The following is a 16,718-nucleotide window of genomic DNA, read 5'->3' as shown; positions in this document are numbered from 1 at the left end:
CTGGAACCTCCTTCAATTTCTTCAGTATCCAAGTTGACTTATTTAGAATGAGTCTTGCTCCCAGAATATTCATTACATGAGACTATTACTCTTCAGATCTACCAACTGGGTCTGCAGGGCACCAAATCACTGTGTGAATGCCTCCAGGGATACGGAGTATGACTAACACCATGTTTTCTAATATATGGCTTCTCTTCTGCCTCATACTCACACAGTATATACTAAAAATTCCTTTGTATTTGTTGGTTAAATTATCTTCCTATTGCATATTACTCTACTCTGTAATTTTTTATTACTCAACTAGGCCTAAATTAAGACTTAGACATAGTACTTTCCTCTGGCAATTGTATTTTTGAATAAAAAAAAAATCAGCAATGAGCTATCTATTTCGTATAAGGATTGAAAGAGACACAAGCAGAGGGAGAAGCAAGCTCCCTGCAGGGAGCCTGATGCGGGACTTGATCCTGGGACTCCAGGATCACGCTTTGAGCTAAAGGCAGGTGCCAAACCGCTGAGCCACCCAGGGATCCCCAAATAGTTACTTTCTATGGAGTTTTACCTGTCATTGTCAAATCCCGGCCTATACTTCTTTGGTATCACCAGCAAATGCTGAATTTTCAGTTATTATCACTGATAACTTTTTATCCATCCAACCATCCATCCATTCACGTTAGTTCAATAAATATATTAGTAAGCATCTACCAAGTGAACAACACCAGGCTAAGTGCTAGAGATACAGAAATCAACAACAACAACAACAATAGAGGCTCCTGATCTAAAAAAACTTGTCAACTAGTGAGGCAGACAAACATTACTACTGCTACTACTGTGTGTGCTATGGAAGTACTTATAGTACTCAAAGGGACCAAATTTAGTAGGAGTTGGATAAGTTCATTCTGAGGAAGTGCAAGTAAACTGATATTAACAGCATCTATTACAATCTAACTTTTTTAAAAAAGATTTATTTTATATTAGAGGAACAGTGAGAGAGAGCCCACGTGCGTGAGCAGGGGAAGCAGCAGAGGGAGATTCTTCAAGCAGACTCCCCACTGAGTGCAGAGCCCAACTCGAGGCTCAATCCCACATGAGATAATGACCAAGAGCTGGACACTTAACTGAGCCACCCAGGTGCCCCACAATCTAACTACTTTAGAGATTTGTTTCATTACTCTCTGACTCCTTGAATAGAGGGAGGGCATGAACCCATGTGAGCAGGGATCATTTCTTTTTCCTTTTTTATTAAGTCAAAAAAAATTTTTTTAAAGATTTTATTTATTTTTTCATGAGAGACACAGAGAGAGAGAGGCAGAGACACAGGCAGAGGGAGAAGGAGGCTCCCTGTGGGGAGCCCAGTGCGGGACTCAATCCCTGGTCTCCAGGATCAGGCCCTGGGCTGAAGGTGGCGCTAAACCACCGAGCCACCCGGGCTGCCCTTAAGTTTTAAATTTTAATTCTAGTATAGTTAACATACAGCGTTACATTAGTTTCAGGTGTACAATATAGTGATTCCACATTTCTATATATTACTTGATGCTCATTGAGATAAATTTACTCTTAATCCCCTTCACCTATTTCACTCATCCCCCACCCACCTCCCCTCTGGTAACCATCAGTTTGTTATTTCAAGTTAACAGTTTATTTTTTGGATTGGCTTTTCTCCCATTGTTCATTTGTTTCTTAAATTCCATATATAGGGCATCCCTGGGTGGCTTGGCGGTTTAGCGCCTGCCTTTGGCCCAGGGCATGATCCTGGAGTCCCGGGATCGAGTCCCACGTCGGGCTCTAGGCATGGAGCCTGCTTCTCCCTCTGCCTGTGTCTCTGCCTCTCTCTCTCTCTCTTTCTCTCTATGTCTATCATGAACGAATAAAAAAAAAAATCCATATATGAATAAAGTCATATGGTATTTGTCCTTCTCTGACTTATTTCACTTAGCTTTATACTGTCTAGCTCCAAGGGATGGTTTCTTGACTACAGCTGTATTCTCAGTTTAGCTCAGTATCTACTAGCATAGATAAAGTATAAGTATTTTTAAAATATTTTATTTATTTATTGACTCTTTAAATATTTTATTTATTTATTTGACACAGAGAGAGTATAAGCAGGGGAATGGAACGGTAGGCAAAGGGAGAGGGAGAAGCAGACTCCTCGCTAAGCAGGGAGCCCAATGTGGGGCTTGATCCCAGGATGCTGGGATTATGACCTGAGCTGAAGGTGGATGCTTAACTAATTGAGCCACTCAGGTCCCCCTAACAAATATCTTATTTGGGCAGCCTGGGTGGCTCAGCGGTTTATCGCCACCTTCAGGCCAGGATGTGGTCCTGAAGACCCGGGATCGAGTCCAGCGTTGGGCTACCTGCATGGAGCCTGCTTCTCTCTCTGCCTGTGTCTCTGCCTTTCTCTCTCTCTCTCTCTCTGTCTCTCATGAATGAATAAATAAAATTAAAATATATATATATATCGTATTTATTTATTTAGAGAGAAAGATGGCGCAAGCATGAGGAGGGGGAGAGGGAGAGAGAGAGAAGTTCAAGCATACGCTGCCTTCAGGGTGGAGCCCTATATGTGGATTTCAATTCCCTGACCCTGACATCATAACCTGAGCTGAAACCAGGAGTCGAACAACCAACTGAGCTACCAAGGCACCCCTGTAAGTGTGCTTTTTGAGTGGAAATCAAATGAAGTATCTAGAATATATAAAAAGTGCTCAAATCCAGTATGAAAAAAATAAACAACCCAAGGAAAATAGACAAAAGACACCACAGGTATAAAATACAAATGGCAAATAAATGTGAATATACACTCAAACTCATTAGTAAACACAGCAATGTGTACAAAATCCAAGAGATACATTTTATTTTTTTATTTTATTTTTTTTTTTTAAAGATTTTATTTAGGGATCCCTGGGTGGCGCAGCGGTTTGGCGCCTGCCTTTGGCCCAGGGCGCGATCCTGGAGACCCGGGATCGAATCCCACGTCAGGCTCCCGGTGCATGGAGCCTGCTTCTCCCTCTGCCTGTGTCTCTGCCTCTCTCTCTCTCTCACTGTGTGCTTATCATAAATAAAATAAAAAAAAAAAAAAAAAAAAAAAAAAAAAAAAAAAAATAAAGATTTTATTTATTTATTCATGATAGTCACAGAGAGAGAGAGAGGCAGAGAGACACAGGCAGAGGGAGAAGCAGGCTCCATGCACCGGGAGCCCGACGCGGGATTCGATCCCGGGTCTCCAGGATCGCGCCCTGGGCCAAAGGCAGGCGCCAAACCGCTGCGCCACCCAGGGATCCCAAAATCCAAGAGATACATTTTATAACCACTGTACTGGCAAAAGGTCTGACAACACCAAGATTTGCTGAGGATGGAGGATCAATGGATACTCATGAACACTACACAGGGAGAGGAAGTAAACTAGTATTACCACACTGGAAGAAGACTGGATATCTTTGATAAAGCAGAAAATGTATAGATCATACAACCTAGCAATTTTTCTTAACCCTTGCACATATGAATTAGGAGAAATTATAAAAATATTAATACCAATATTGTTTATAATAGCAAATAACTGGGAATGACCTAAATACTCATTGATAAGAAACTAGACAACAAATTTTAAAATGATCACCCAGTGAAAGGTCTCAGAGCAATAAAAATGAACCACAGCCATATAAAACTAGTCTCATCATGTGAAACCAAACCATATGTTGTTAAGGAAAACATGTATTTGTGTTATGACGTAAAGAAAAGCAACAGGACAATAAACATGAATACAGGACAGCAGTTATCTCTGGAATAAGGAGAAGAGATATGGTCAGAGAGGGGCACGTAAAAGACTTCAAAGGTACTAGAAATGTCCTTTTAGATATACAGATACTCTTTTTTTCATTCTTTTAACTATAGATCTCTTTTGTGTATAATATTTTATGATAACTTTTAAGATGAATGACAAGTATTAGCCAGGCTGTGGAACAGTAGGGAAGAAAAAAATGTTCCAAATAAGGGATCAGTATGTGTTAATTTATGAGAAGGATATAAAGACATGACTTCTCTGGCTGAAATACTGAGTCCACTGAGTGAGAGGAAAAGCTGGGCCAGCTAAGTAGTGGTTGGACTGTATAGGGATTTATAAACCAATAAAAGATTTTGATTTTATCCTAAGGTTAATGGTAAACTAAAGATTTTTATCTTTTTAAAAAAAATATTTATTTGATAGGTGGGGGAGGGGCAGAGAGAGGGAGAGACTCTCAAGCAGACTCCTTGGTGGAGCATGGAGGTTGATTCAGGGCTTCATCTCATGACCCTGAGATCACGACCTGAGCAGAAACCAAGAGTCGGACGCTTCATGACTGAGCTAGCTGGGGGCCCCTGAACTAACGAATTTTAAATTGCAGTGTGACAAGTCACATTCGGATTGCATAAAGGTCTCTGTTTTTGGAAGGAAAATATATGAATAGGGAGCAAAAATTGAGGCTGTTATACATGATGAGGATTTGGATTAAAGTGGTGGTACTGCAAATAGAGAAAAGAGAAAGTCTTTAAACAAGGTAATTGATGGAAAAGATAGAGACAGAGAAAAAGGCCAGGGACAGCTCCTAGACTTTTGACGTCAGTAAACGGTGACATTCAGAGACAGAGAACAACGGCAAAAGACAGATTTATAAGGTTTCTAATTTTGGTTTAGGATAAAGTGACACTGAGATTAAATAACGTTAACAAGTGCTCAATAAATATCTGTAAAATGAAAAAGTAGACTGAATATAAGAATTCTAAAAAGAATTGCATAATTGGCAGTTGGAATCTAGTATCATTCATCTATTTCTCTTTCAAATAAATAATTTATGTTTCTCTATGTTGGCACAGAATTCTATAAAAAGTGAAATCTGGAAGTTGTATATTTGTATAAACTTCAGTGTTAGAATGATAAAACCTAACAGTGTGGCCCTTATTGTATGAATGTTGTGCATTGTAGAAAGTTAGGCTATACCTGAAAGCTGTGATTATTTCAGTCAGTATAACCATTGTTAAGGTGTGGGGCAGGAAAACCCTAATGACTGTTAGAACTGATAAACGAATTCAGCAAAGTAGGAGGACACAAAATCAACATAAAGAAACCTGTTATATTTCTAAACACCAATGATGAAGCAGCAGAAAGAGAAATTAAGAAAACAATCCCATTTACAATTATAACAAAAATAGTAAGATATCTAGGAATAAACCCTACCCAAGCAGCGAAAGGCCCATACTCTGAGAACTATAAAACAATGATGAAAGAAATCGAAGATGACACAAAGAAACGGAAAGACATTCCATGCTCATGGATTGGAAGAACAAATACTGTTAAATATTTAACAATTTGTTAAGAAAAAATACTGTTACTACCTAAAGCCACCCACACATTTTTTTTAAGATTTTATTTATTTATTCATGAGAGACACAGGGAGGGGGGGCAGAGACACAGGTAGAGAGAGAAGCAGGCTCCCTGCAGGGAGCCTGATGCGGAACTTGATCCCAGGACCCCGGGGTCACGACCTGAGCCAAAGGTAGATGCTCAACCACTGAGCCACCCAGGCATTCCATCATCCACACATTTAATGCAATATCTATTAAAATACCAATAGCATTTTTTGCATAACTAGAACAAATGGAACTACAAAAGGCCCTGATAGCTAAAGCAACCTTGAAAAAGCAAAGCAAAGCTGGAGGTGTCATAAATCCAGACTTCACGTTATATTACAAAGTTGTAGTAATCAAAACGGTAAGGTACTGGCACAAAAATAGACACACGGATCAAAAAATCAGAATAGAAAACCCAGAAATGAGCAGTTCTGGGCACCTGTGCTGGCTCAATTGGTAGAGCATGAGACTCTTGATCTCAGGGTTGGCAGTTCGACCTCCACGTTGGTTGTAGAGATTACATAAAAATAAAATCTTAAAAAAAGACAAAAAAGAAAACCCAGAAAAGAACCCATTACCATATGATTGATTAATCTTCAAGAAAGCAGGAAAGGATAACCTATGAGAGAAATGAATGTCTCTTCAACAAATGGTGCTGGGAAAACCGGACAACAACATGCAAAAGAATGAAATTACACCATTTTCTAATATCATACGCAAAAATAAATTCAAAATGGGTTAAAGACCCAAATGTGAGACTTAAAACCATAAAAATAATAGAAAGGAACACAGGCAATAACTTCTTTGCCATTGCCCATGACAACTTCTTTCTAGATAAGTCTCCAGAGCTAAGGGAAACAAAAGCAAAAATTAAACCATTAGGACTATATCAAAATAAAAAGCTTCTGTACAATGAAGAAAACAATAAAACTAAAAGGCAACCTTCAGAGTGGGAGAAGATCCTTGAAAATGACATATTGGATAAAGGGCTAGTATCCAACTTACAAAACTCAACATCCAAAAACCAAATAATCCAATTTGAAAATGGGCAGAAGACACGAATAGATATTTTTCCAAAAAAGACATACTGATGGTCAACACACACATGAAAGATGCTCAGCATAATTTATCATCAGGGGACTACAAATCAAAACTATAATGAGATATGACTTCACACCTGTCAGAATGGCTAAGAAACAACACGTGTTGGCAAGAATGTGGAGAAAGGAGAACTCTTTGGCATTGCTGGTGGGAATGCAAACTGATGAAGCCACTCTGGAAAACAGTGAGAACATTTTTCAAAAAGCTAAAAACAGAAACTACCTTATGATCCAGCCATTGTACTATTCACTATTTACCCAAAGAATACAAAAACACTAACTCAAAGGGATACAACCACCCTGATGCTTACAGCAGCATTATCTACAATAGCCTAATTACGGAAAAAGGCCAGTGTCCACTGATTGATGAGTAGATAAAGGAGAAATGCAGTGTGTTTGCATATATATGTATATATAAATATGTCTGTATATGTATATATGTGTATATATCTGTATTTATATATGTACATATATAAATGGAATATAGGATGGAACATTACTCTGCCATAAAAAAGAATATAATTTTGTCACTTGGCAATGACACAGATGAAGTATTATGCTCCACAAAATATATCAGAGACAAATACCATATGATTTTACTCATATGTATAATTTAAGAAACAATATAAACAAGCAAAGGGGGGGAAAAAGAGCAAAACAAACCCAGAAATAGACTCTTAGCTATAGAGAACCAATCAATGATTACCAGAGGGGAGGTGGGTGGAACAATGGGTGAAATAGCTGATGGGGATTAATAAGGAATGTAATTGCTGAGATCAGACCAGATAGTGTCAAACCAGTATGTTGTACACCTAAAACTAATATTACATTGTATGGTAACTGAAATTTAAATAAATTTAAAAAAAGAATACAGGTGAAAAAAAAGTATTCATCTCTTTCTGTATGGATATGCAACTGACCAAATATTATTTATTGAAAAAAGTCCCCCTTCCCCCTACTAAGGTCACACTGTTATTATAAAATAGTTGTCAAGTATGTGTAAGTTTATTTCTGGACTCTCTTATTTCATCTATTTTTCTATCCTCGCACCAATACCACATCGTGTTTTGTTTTTTAGTAACCGTACCTTTGTAATTCCTTGATATTTGGTTGCTCGCATCCTCTAACTTCATATTTTTCAAGTTTGTGTTTTGCTGTTCTCAGCCTTTTGTGTTTCCATGTTAAATTTTAGAATCTACATGTCAATTTCTCCAAAATTTGGAGACTGGGATTTTGGGACTGGGATTTTTACTGAATCTAAAGGTTGACTTAGGGGAAATTTTACAATATTCAGTAGTCTACTTTTCTGCTTCCCAGGGAGGGATCCACAGATGTTCCACATTCCCACTGTAATGTAAAGGGAACCTTTCACAACGCCCAGAGCTCTTGTCCCGCAAATGCAGGAGGAGGATGTCCTCAAATTCCTTGCAGCAGGGACCCATTTAGCTGGCACCAAATGTGACCTCCTGACGGAACAGTACATCTACAAAAGTGATGGTATGTGCATCACAGATTCAAGAGAGAACCTGAGAAAACCTTCTGCTGACAGCTCACACCACTGTTGCGACTGAAAACCTGGCTCATGCCAATGTCCTATCACACAGGAATACAGGCCAGCGAGCTATGCTGAAATTTGCTGCTGCTACTGGAGCCACTCCTATCGCTGGCCACCCCACACCTAGAACCTTCACTAACCAGATCCAGAAAGCCCTCGAGGAGCTGAGACTTCTGGTGGTTACTGACCCCAGGGTTGACCACCAGCCTCTCCAGACGTGTCTTACATTAACTTGCCTGCCACTGCTCTGTGTAACAGAGACTGTCCTCTGCAACGCACAGACATCGTCATCCCTTGCTATGAGGGATGCACTCAGTGGGTCTGATATGTGGATGCTGGCCTGGGGAGGTTCTGTGCTCCTGTGGGGCCGTTTCTCCTGAACACCCACTGGAAGTCATGTCTGATCTCTACTTCTACAGAGACCCTGAAGAGATTGAAAAGACTAGGCTGCATAAAGTATTTTTTAAAATATTTTATTTTTTTTAAAGATTTTTTTAAAAAAAGATTTAATATCTTTATTTAAGATAAAGAGACAGAGAGAGTACAAGCAGGGGGAATGGCAGGCAGAGGGAGAGGGAGAAGCAGGCTCCTCACTAAGCGGGAGCCCTATGTGGGGCTCCATCCCAGGACCCTGGGATCATGACCTGAGCCGAAGGCAGATGCTTAACCAACTGAGCCACCCAGGCACCTGCTAAATTTTTTTTTTTTTAATCATGAAGGGTATTATCAAATTCTTTTTTACATCGGGCAAAATAATTACATGACTTTCCTCCTTTATTCCATTGATTGGTTAATTTCATTGATTTTCTAATTTTTTCTAACTTAAAAAAGCCCACTGGTTTTTCCTTGTATTGTCCTCCTGAATTTCTGTAATAAGGGTTTGGTGGTCTCATAAAACTAAGTGGGAAGTGTCAACTATTTTCCTATTCTTTGGAAATGTTTATGCATAATTGGTGTTATTCCTTAACTATTTGGAAGAGTTCATTGCTAAAGCCATGTGGGTCTAGACTTTTGGTGGAAAAGGCTTTCAATACAAAAACAGTTTCTTTAACAAACATAGATTGTCTATTTCTTCTGGTGTCTATTTAAATGTTATATTTTGCAATGAATTCTTCCATTTATCCACATTTTCAAATGTATTGGCAAATACTTCTTCACAACAAATACTCTCATTTTTGTAAAATCTGTACTATCTGTAGTGATGCTCCCTACTTTACTCCTTTTATTGATAAATGTATTTTCTTTCATTTTTCTTGCTAAATAAAGTTCATGGATCTTTAAGGAACTTTAGCTCTGTAGAATTTCCCTATTGTATGCTTGTTTTCTGTATCATTGAATTTTGCTTTTCATTATTGCCTTCTTTCTATGTTCTTTGGGTTTAATTTGCTATTCATTTTCTAGCTTCTTGAGATAAAAACTCAAATCTTTCCTTTTTTGCTAATGTATTTAAAGACACGTTTTTCTTTTTTGAGCACTACAGAAGCTATGTAATAGATTGCAAAAAAGACCACAAATTGTTCCTATTTCTGTCAGCATAACCTATTATCAAGTAATTTAACAGTTTTTTCCATCAAGAGGTGTCTCCACCCTTGACTCTGGGTTTTGCCATGTGACTTGATTTAGTCAATAGATGTCAGCAAATATAAAACAGAGACTTTAAAAGCTTTTAAGCATCGAAGCTTATCTTCTTAGACTTGGAAACTTGAAAAAAACCAAGTAAATGAGAGTAATTTCCATAAATATTTTTATATACGTCTTATGTATAGTGTAGCATACTCAAAGGGTAAAAAAAAAAAATTACTCCTAAAGGGGAAATCTTTTGCACTGTTGGTGGGAATGAAAACTGATGTAGCCACTCTGGAAATCAGTTTTGAGGTTCCTCAAAAAGCTAAAAATAGAACCTTTCTTTAACTATAGCTGTAATACAAATACCTGATTTTTTCCTTGAGGATGATGGCCTTACTATTTTTCTTAATTCTGATGCTTGAATCATATTTTCTAATTTTTTTTCCACACCTCCCTTCCTTTTTTCTGCTGCAGCAATTTAAAAGAATACACTTGGATAAATTACTCTGATGGTGGGTGCCAATCTACAACTATACTGTCAATTAAAGATTCATGTATATTTTAACTGTGTTGGGGAAAAGCTACCCACTTTCTCCTCATTAGAGCATTAACATAACAAAACAACACTGACCCTAAGAATTTAAAGCCTCTAAGTCATTACTAACTAAAAACAAAAACACCACATATTGTTTTCCCCATTGAGTTTAAAAACCAGAATAAATACTGTATATTAGAATTTGCTTGTAAAATGAGTTATAAAAACTGGATGTACAGTCTCTTTCCTGAAAATGTTGGCATAGTAAATAAAGTTCATAATTATAAAAAACAAAAATAGAACTGTTCTATGATCCAGCAATTGCACCACTAGGTATCCCAAAGAATAAAATATACTAATTCAAAGGGATACATGTACCCTAATGTTTATAGCAAAATTATCTTTAAAAGCCCAATTATGGGACAGTCCGGGTGGCTCAGCGGTTTAGCACCACCTTCAGCCCAGGGTGTGATCCTGGAGTCCCAGGATTGAGTCCCATGTCAATGGGACTCTGCTTGTGCCTCTGCCTCTCTCTCTCTCTGTCTGTCTCTCATGAATAAAAAAAAATCTTAAAAAAAAAAAAAAAGCCAAATTATGGAAACAGGCCAAGTGTCCATCAACTGATGAATGGGTAACATGTGGGGTGTGTTTATGCAATGGAATATTATTCAGCCATTAAAAAGAATGAAATCTTGCCATTTTCCATGACCTGGATGGAGCTACAGTATTATGCCAAGTGAAATAAGTTAGAGAAAGACAAATATTATACGAGCTTCACTCATAAAAATGGAATTTAAGAAACAATACAAATGAGCAAAGAGGAAAAAAAAAAAAAGGGAGAGGCAGACCAGGAAAGAGACTCAACTATAGAGAACAAACTGATGGTTTTCAGAATGGAGGCAAATGGGGGGACAGGAAGAAAAAATAAAAGACATGAGGCAGGAAAAGAATTTTCCTCATGGTCTTGATCACAACCAAGATTAGGTATCAAAGATAACAGCTCACGTGGCTGGGAAGTAAGAGGTAAGAGGGTATTCTTCTGAATGCCAAGCAGGAGGAATAGATGATCTCACAGTAGGCAGAATGGGATACAATCTTCCAAAGTACATTGCAGTAAATCAGAAACCCCTATTTTGTAAGCTGGACTTTCCTATACTTTTTTGTGGGGTTTATGTGGATTTCCTTGTTGTTTCACTTAATAATTAGAAAAGTCACTTCAAAAAAGTCAGTATTCATGACAGAAAAAGTTTCAAATATGAAAAATGAAACAAAAATACTAGAAGAAAAGGCAGGTGGTTTTAAAAAAATTATAATCTTGAGGTAGGGAAGGGCTTTCTAAGCACTTGACCAAAGGCAGAAGTCAGGAAGGAAGAGATTGATACACTTGATTATATAATAAATTTAAACTTTTGTAGGCAAAAAAGCAGTTAACCCACCCCAAAATCCAATGACGAAAAAAACACAAAACCCTCCAACGTTTATGAAGGGCTATTACACATTATTAATCTGACCTTGAAAACCTCCAAGATCCAATGAGGTGGTTCACAAACATGAAAATAATAGCTAATATTTATGGAGCTTTTATGCGACAATGTAGTAGGCCAACTGCTAAAATGGCCTCCATCTCACCCCCATACGTATCTACGACTTCTTATAATTTGAGTTTGCTGCTCCTCCCATCGAGATACAAAGTCTACCTACCCATTTCTTGCGCCTGGACTGGCCTCGTGAATTGCTTTAGGCCAGTAGAATGTGGGAGAGTTGACGGTGTTCCAGCTCAAGCCTAAGCTTTAGGAGGAGGCCTATATAACACTTCCACTCTCATGGAATCCTGCCATCGCCATGAGAAGAGGTCGGAGTTAGCCTCCTGGGGGCTGTGAGACAATGTGATTCCCACGTATACGGGACAGCTAAGCCAAGATCAGCAGGGCTGCCTACACAACCCATGGCTGGCTGTAGGTGCAGAATGAGCACTGTTAAGGCTAGAAAACCTCCCCGGCAAACATAACAAAACATTTGTCAGCAAACATAAATAAATATCTGTCATTATGTTTTGTGGAGATTTGGTTTGTTACATGGCATTATTGTGGTGACAATAATGGACATAACAGGCAACGTTCAAAGTACTCTGTATTTACTCTCAATCTTAAAAAGGTGATGTGCGATAATAGCAACTATATATTGGTCTTTGCTCCTGGTTCCTGGCACTGAGCTCCTTGTTGTTTCCTAAGTGACAAGAGTTCTGGAATCATCTCTTGTTGTAATATTTAGTTTCTAACCCTAGTTCCTGACACAGGGCTCCTGAAAGCCTTGCAATTTCCTGGGTGACAAAGTGGCTTTTCCTCTGATGAGTGGCTCTGCATAGGCTCCTGGATAAGGGCTGGTTACTAGAAAGACCGAGCCATGATCGGAAGTTTGGAATTTTCAGCCCTGCCCTTCACCCCTCAATTCTTTGAGAAGGGGGAAGGGCTGAAAACGGGAGTTTATGATAGATCATGTCTACCTCATGAAGGCTCTATTAAAACGCCCTGTAGTATGGGGTTTGGAGAGCTTCCAGTTTGGTGAACATATCCATATACCAGGAGGGTGATGTACCCCAGCTTCACAAGGACATAAGCTACTATGCTCAGGATCCTCCCAGACCTCACTGCATGTATCTCTTCACCTGGTTGTTCATCTATATCCTTATCTTTTAATAAACTGGTAAACATGTTTCCTGAGTTCTGTGAGCCTCTCTAACAAATTAGTCTAACCCAAGGAGGGGATCATGAGAACCTCAGATTTATAGCCAATTAGTTAGAAGCACAGGTAACAACATGGGCTTGCAACTGGCACGTGAAGTCTGGGGAGTAGTCTTCTGCGACCAGCCCTTAATCTATGGGTCTCACAATATCTCCAGGTAGCTAGTGTCAGAATTGAGTTAAAATGTAGGACATCGGGATCCCTGGGTGGCTCAGCGGTTTAGCACCAGCCTTTGGCCCAGGGCGTGATCCCAGCATCCCAGGATCGAGTCCTGCGTTGGGCTCCCTGCATGGAGCCTGCTTCTCCCTCTGCCACTCTCTCTCTCTCTCTGTGTCTCTCATGAATAAATAAAATCTTAAAAAAATAAAATAAAATGTAGGACATCTACCTGGTGACTCAGAGAATGGCTTGCCGTGGAAAAAACCTCCACATATATTTGGTGACTGTTTAATGTCAGAAGTGAAGAGTTCTGTGTGCGTAGTAAAGGGACTTCCAGAAGGGGGAACTGTTTTCCTAATATAGATGAAGCCATTTTCCCCTCTCTTGTCCCATATCCTACTCACCTATCTGACATGTATTCCATTCTAGTCACAATGGCCTCTTCACTTTCTCAAACACACCAGGCACAGTATCAACTTCTCACTGAGCCCTCTCCTATCAACTCTATCATTTCATTTTCACCAATACTGAATATCTTTCTTTCCTGCTTTACTTTTGGCTCCCTTGCACATTTCCCCATTTAATATACTCTATTTTTTCCTTAGTTGTGTTTCCTTATGTTCCCATAGAAGGTAAGCTCCCTGAACACAAAGATTTTTGGCTGCTTTGTTCATTGCTATGTCACCGAAACTAGAATAATGTTTGGCACGAAATATACACTCAAAAAATATTTGATGAGTGAAAAAAATCAACCAATTAATTTCAATTTACTGATGAAGAAACAACAGACACAGAGAACCTAAGTAATTCTGCTTGAGATCACTGTGCTGGTAGGTGGCAGGGCCAGCTTCAGATTACTAGAGCCGGGTCTAGTCTAGTCTAGAGTACTATACTATCCCCCTTTCTAATGCAGAACTTGGTATATTTCTGTGAACCCAAATACCACCAATTCCCTTGGTTCTTCATACTTTAATCTAGGTATTTCTCCCCACAGAAGTCCTCGGCTTTGCCTTAACCAAATAGGCGATAATATTTAAACTCAAATAAGTACCAGGATGTTACTGGTACCAGGATGTTTTTTACTCCTGGTACCAAAACCAGGAGTAAAAAGAACAACAAAAATCCTCCTTTACAACTTTTAAAAATTTATTTATTTATTTATTTAGAATGTATTTTTACAGATAATCTCGGCTCAGCCTTTGATATTTAATTTAAAACCTTTCCTTCAGTGGTATTTTCTTTTCCTAGCAATATTGTCCTAAAATTCTGGGGTTTCTATCTATCAGATTTGGGGGGACAATCTCAATTTATTCAACTACTATTAAAGTACATAAATATTATTAAACTTATCAAGAACTATAATTTAATTTGTCTGACTTTCTAAGACTTCCCATATGAAAAAATTGTCACATGCGAAAACAACTTTTTTGGTTTTCAGATCACAAGTCCTGAATTTTCATTAAAGGATTAAACTCACAGTGTGCTTGGGTGGCTCAGTTGGTTAAGTGTCTGCCTTCAGCTCAGGTCATGATGCCAGGGTGCTGGGACTGAGCCCTGCATGGGGCTTCCTGCTAAAAGAGGAGCCTGCTTCTCCTTCTCCCTCTGCAGCAATCTCTGCTGCTTCCCCATCCTCCTACCCTCACCTGTGTTCTCGGTCAAATAAATAAATAAAGTCCAAAAAAAAATTAAACTCACCAAATAAACTCTCAACAAAAAATGCAAATTATAATAAGCAAAGTCTCCATTTAACAAATTGATACGAATACAAAATTTTAAAATGTTTGGTGTTGCTAATGGTGTAGGAAACTAGCATTTACATACTCCACTGATAAGAGTGTAATTTGGGGCAGCCCGGGTGGCTCAGCGGTTTAGCGCCGCCTTCCGCCCAAGGCGTGATCCTGGAGACCCGGGATCTAGTCCAACGTCAGGCTCCCTGCATGGAGCCTGCTTCTCCCTCTGCCTGTGTCTCTGTCCCTCTCTCTCTCTCTGCGTCTCTCAGGAATGAATAAATAAAATCTTAAAAAAAAAAAAAAAAGAATGTAATTTGGGTGCAACTTTTTGGAGAAAAATAGGATAACAAGTACTAAAGGTCTGGAAGATGTGCATGCCCCTTGATGTACAAATTCCACTGCTAAGAGTTTATACTAATGAAATAATTAAGGATTTGGCAAAAGACTTAAGAGCAAGAATGTTTATCTAAGCACTATTATTCATAGCAGGAAATGGAAATGATTTTTATGTCCAAAAGTAGGGATAAGTATCATACATTTCCAAATAGACTACATTGTAACTGTTTATATAATGGAAAAATGTTTACACTTTATAAAACTTATAAAAATATGGTATAATCCCATATTTGTAAAAAGAAAAGAAGTATCAATATGCAAAAAAGATTTTTGGGTGCTGTTGTTTTTTTTTCTGGATGGGTGGATTGTGTCTTTTGCTTATGAATATATTCTAAGTTTCCTACAATGAACATACATTGGTGTCAATTTTTTAAACTGTGGTTCTTTTTTAATTGAATGAAGAAACTGGGGCCATTATAGCTATAATTTGGAATAAATACTGTTGAGTCATCTTTCTCATTTATTTTTTTGAAAATGCCATCCATCCCTTACTCTATAGCGTACATCAGATTTTGCTTGGCTCACACGCTGTGCAATCTGGCTGAGATAGGAGGGGAAGTTCTCCTGGTTTAATTGCTATGGCAACAAAAGTTGAAAGAAATCTTAAGTATCCTTTGGTCCAGTCCTTTTCATTTTACAAAATAAGGAACTTGAGAGGGAACCAAGATATTGAGTGATTTACTTAAGGTCACAAGATTATCTGAGCAACTAACCCTGTCTTCAGATTCTCTGCTCCCTCATTCCAAAGAAATTGGAATCTCATCAATGATCCTGGCTGTCAAACTGGCTTTGGAAAGGAGATATAGAAGCTCTGCCAACAGAAAAACACAAAAGAAATCATAAGTCAGCAGATAAAAACCTAGTTACTTTTAAAACACTAAAACGAACTGCCAAGTGTAGGAAGAAACAGGAAAAAATACATCAAGAAAACACAAAGGACCTTTCATGTTGTCTAGTATTTTTTTTTTAAAGATTTTATTTATTTATTCATGAGAGACGGTGAGAGAGAAAGGCAGAGGGAGAGGCAGGCTCCCCATGGAGCAGGGAGCCCAATGTAGGACTTGATCCCAGGACCCCAGGATTATGACTCGAACGGAAGACACTCATCCACTGAGCCACCCAGGTGTCCCCATGTTGTCTAGTATTGACTGTTTTTTGGAGGACATAATTTGAAACAAAGATTCTGTGATTAAGTCACTCACAAGTCCCATAAATTAGTGACTACTGCTGTATATATTAACTGTAATATTATGCTGTTAAGTAACAAAATAGTTGATATATTTGATTACCAGCTTCTAACAAGATAATTGCAAAGCTTTTTATATATTTATTTTCTTCCACGTATAAACAAGGAATATGAGGAACACTATCAGTGGTTCTCAAATGTGTTCTGTAATCTTAGGGGTGAGAATATGCAGAGGGGTCCTTCAGACCTTTCAAGTCATCTATGAGGTTAAAAGTACTTCCTGATAATACTATGATGTTTACTTTTTTCACTTGGTCGACATTTGTACTGATGGTAAGAAGCGATGGTAGATGAAATTGTTGTC

General features: G+C 38.4%; 1 protein-coding gene across 5 annotated transcripts in view; it reads right to left on the bottom strand.

The window, feature by feature from the left end:
* Nucleotides 1-16,718, bottom strand: part of NLN (neurolysin) — a 94,744-nt gene that overhangs the window by 73,464 nt on the left and 4,562 nt on the right. For 2 of the 5 annotated variants that reach the window (XM_072826652.1, XM_072826651.1), the window contains exon 2: nt 15,882-15,979. The exons of the other annotated variants lie outside the window; for them this stretch is intronic. In XM_072826652.1, the coding sequence (XP_072682753.1) occupies nt 15,882-15,931 (50 nt within the window). In that variant the 5' untranslated portion in view covers nt 15,932-15,979. The remainder of the gene's footprint in view (nt 1-15,881; nt 15,980-16,718) is intronic. 5 annotated transcript variants of the gene reach the window in all.

This window comes from Canis lupus, chromosome 5 (assembly GCF_048164855.1).
Source record: "Canis lupus baileyi chromosome 5, mCanLup2.hap1, whole genome shotgun sequence".
NCBI lineage: Eukaryota > Metazoa > Chordata > Mammalia > Carnivora > Canidae > Canis > Canis lupus.
The sequence above is the reverse complement of the archived record's forward strand: the minus strand, read 5'-3'. Positions and strand labels throughout refer to the sequence as shown.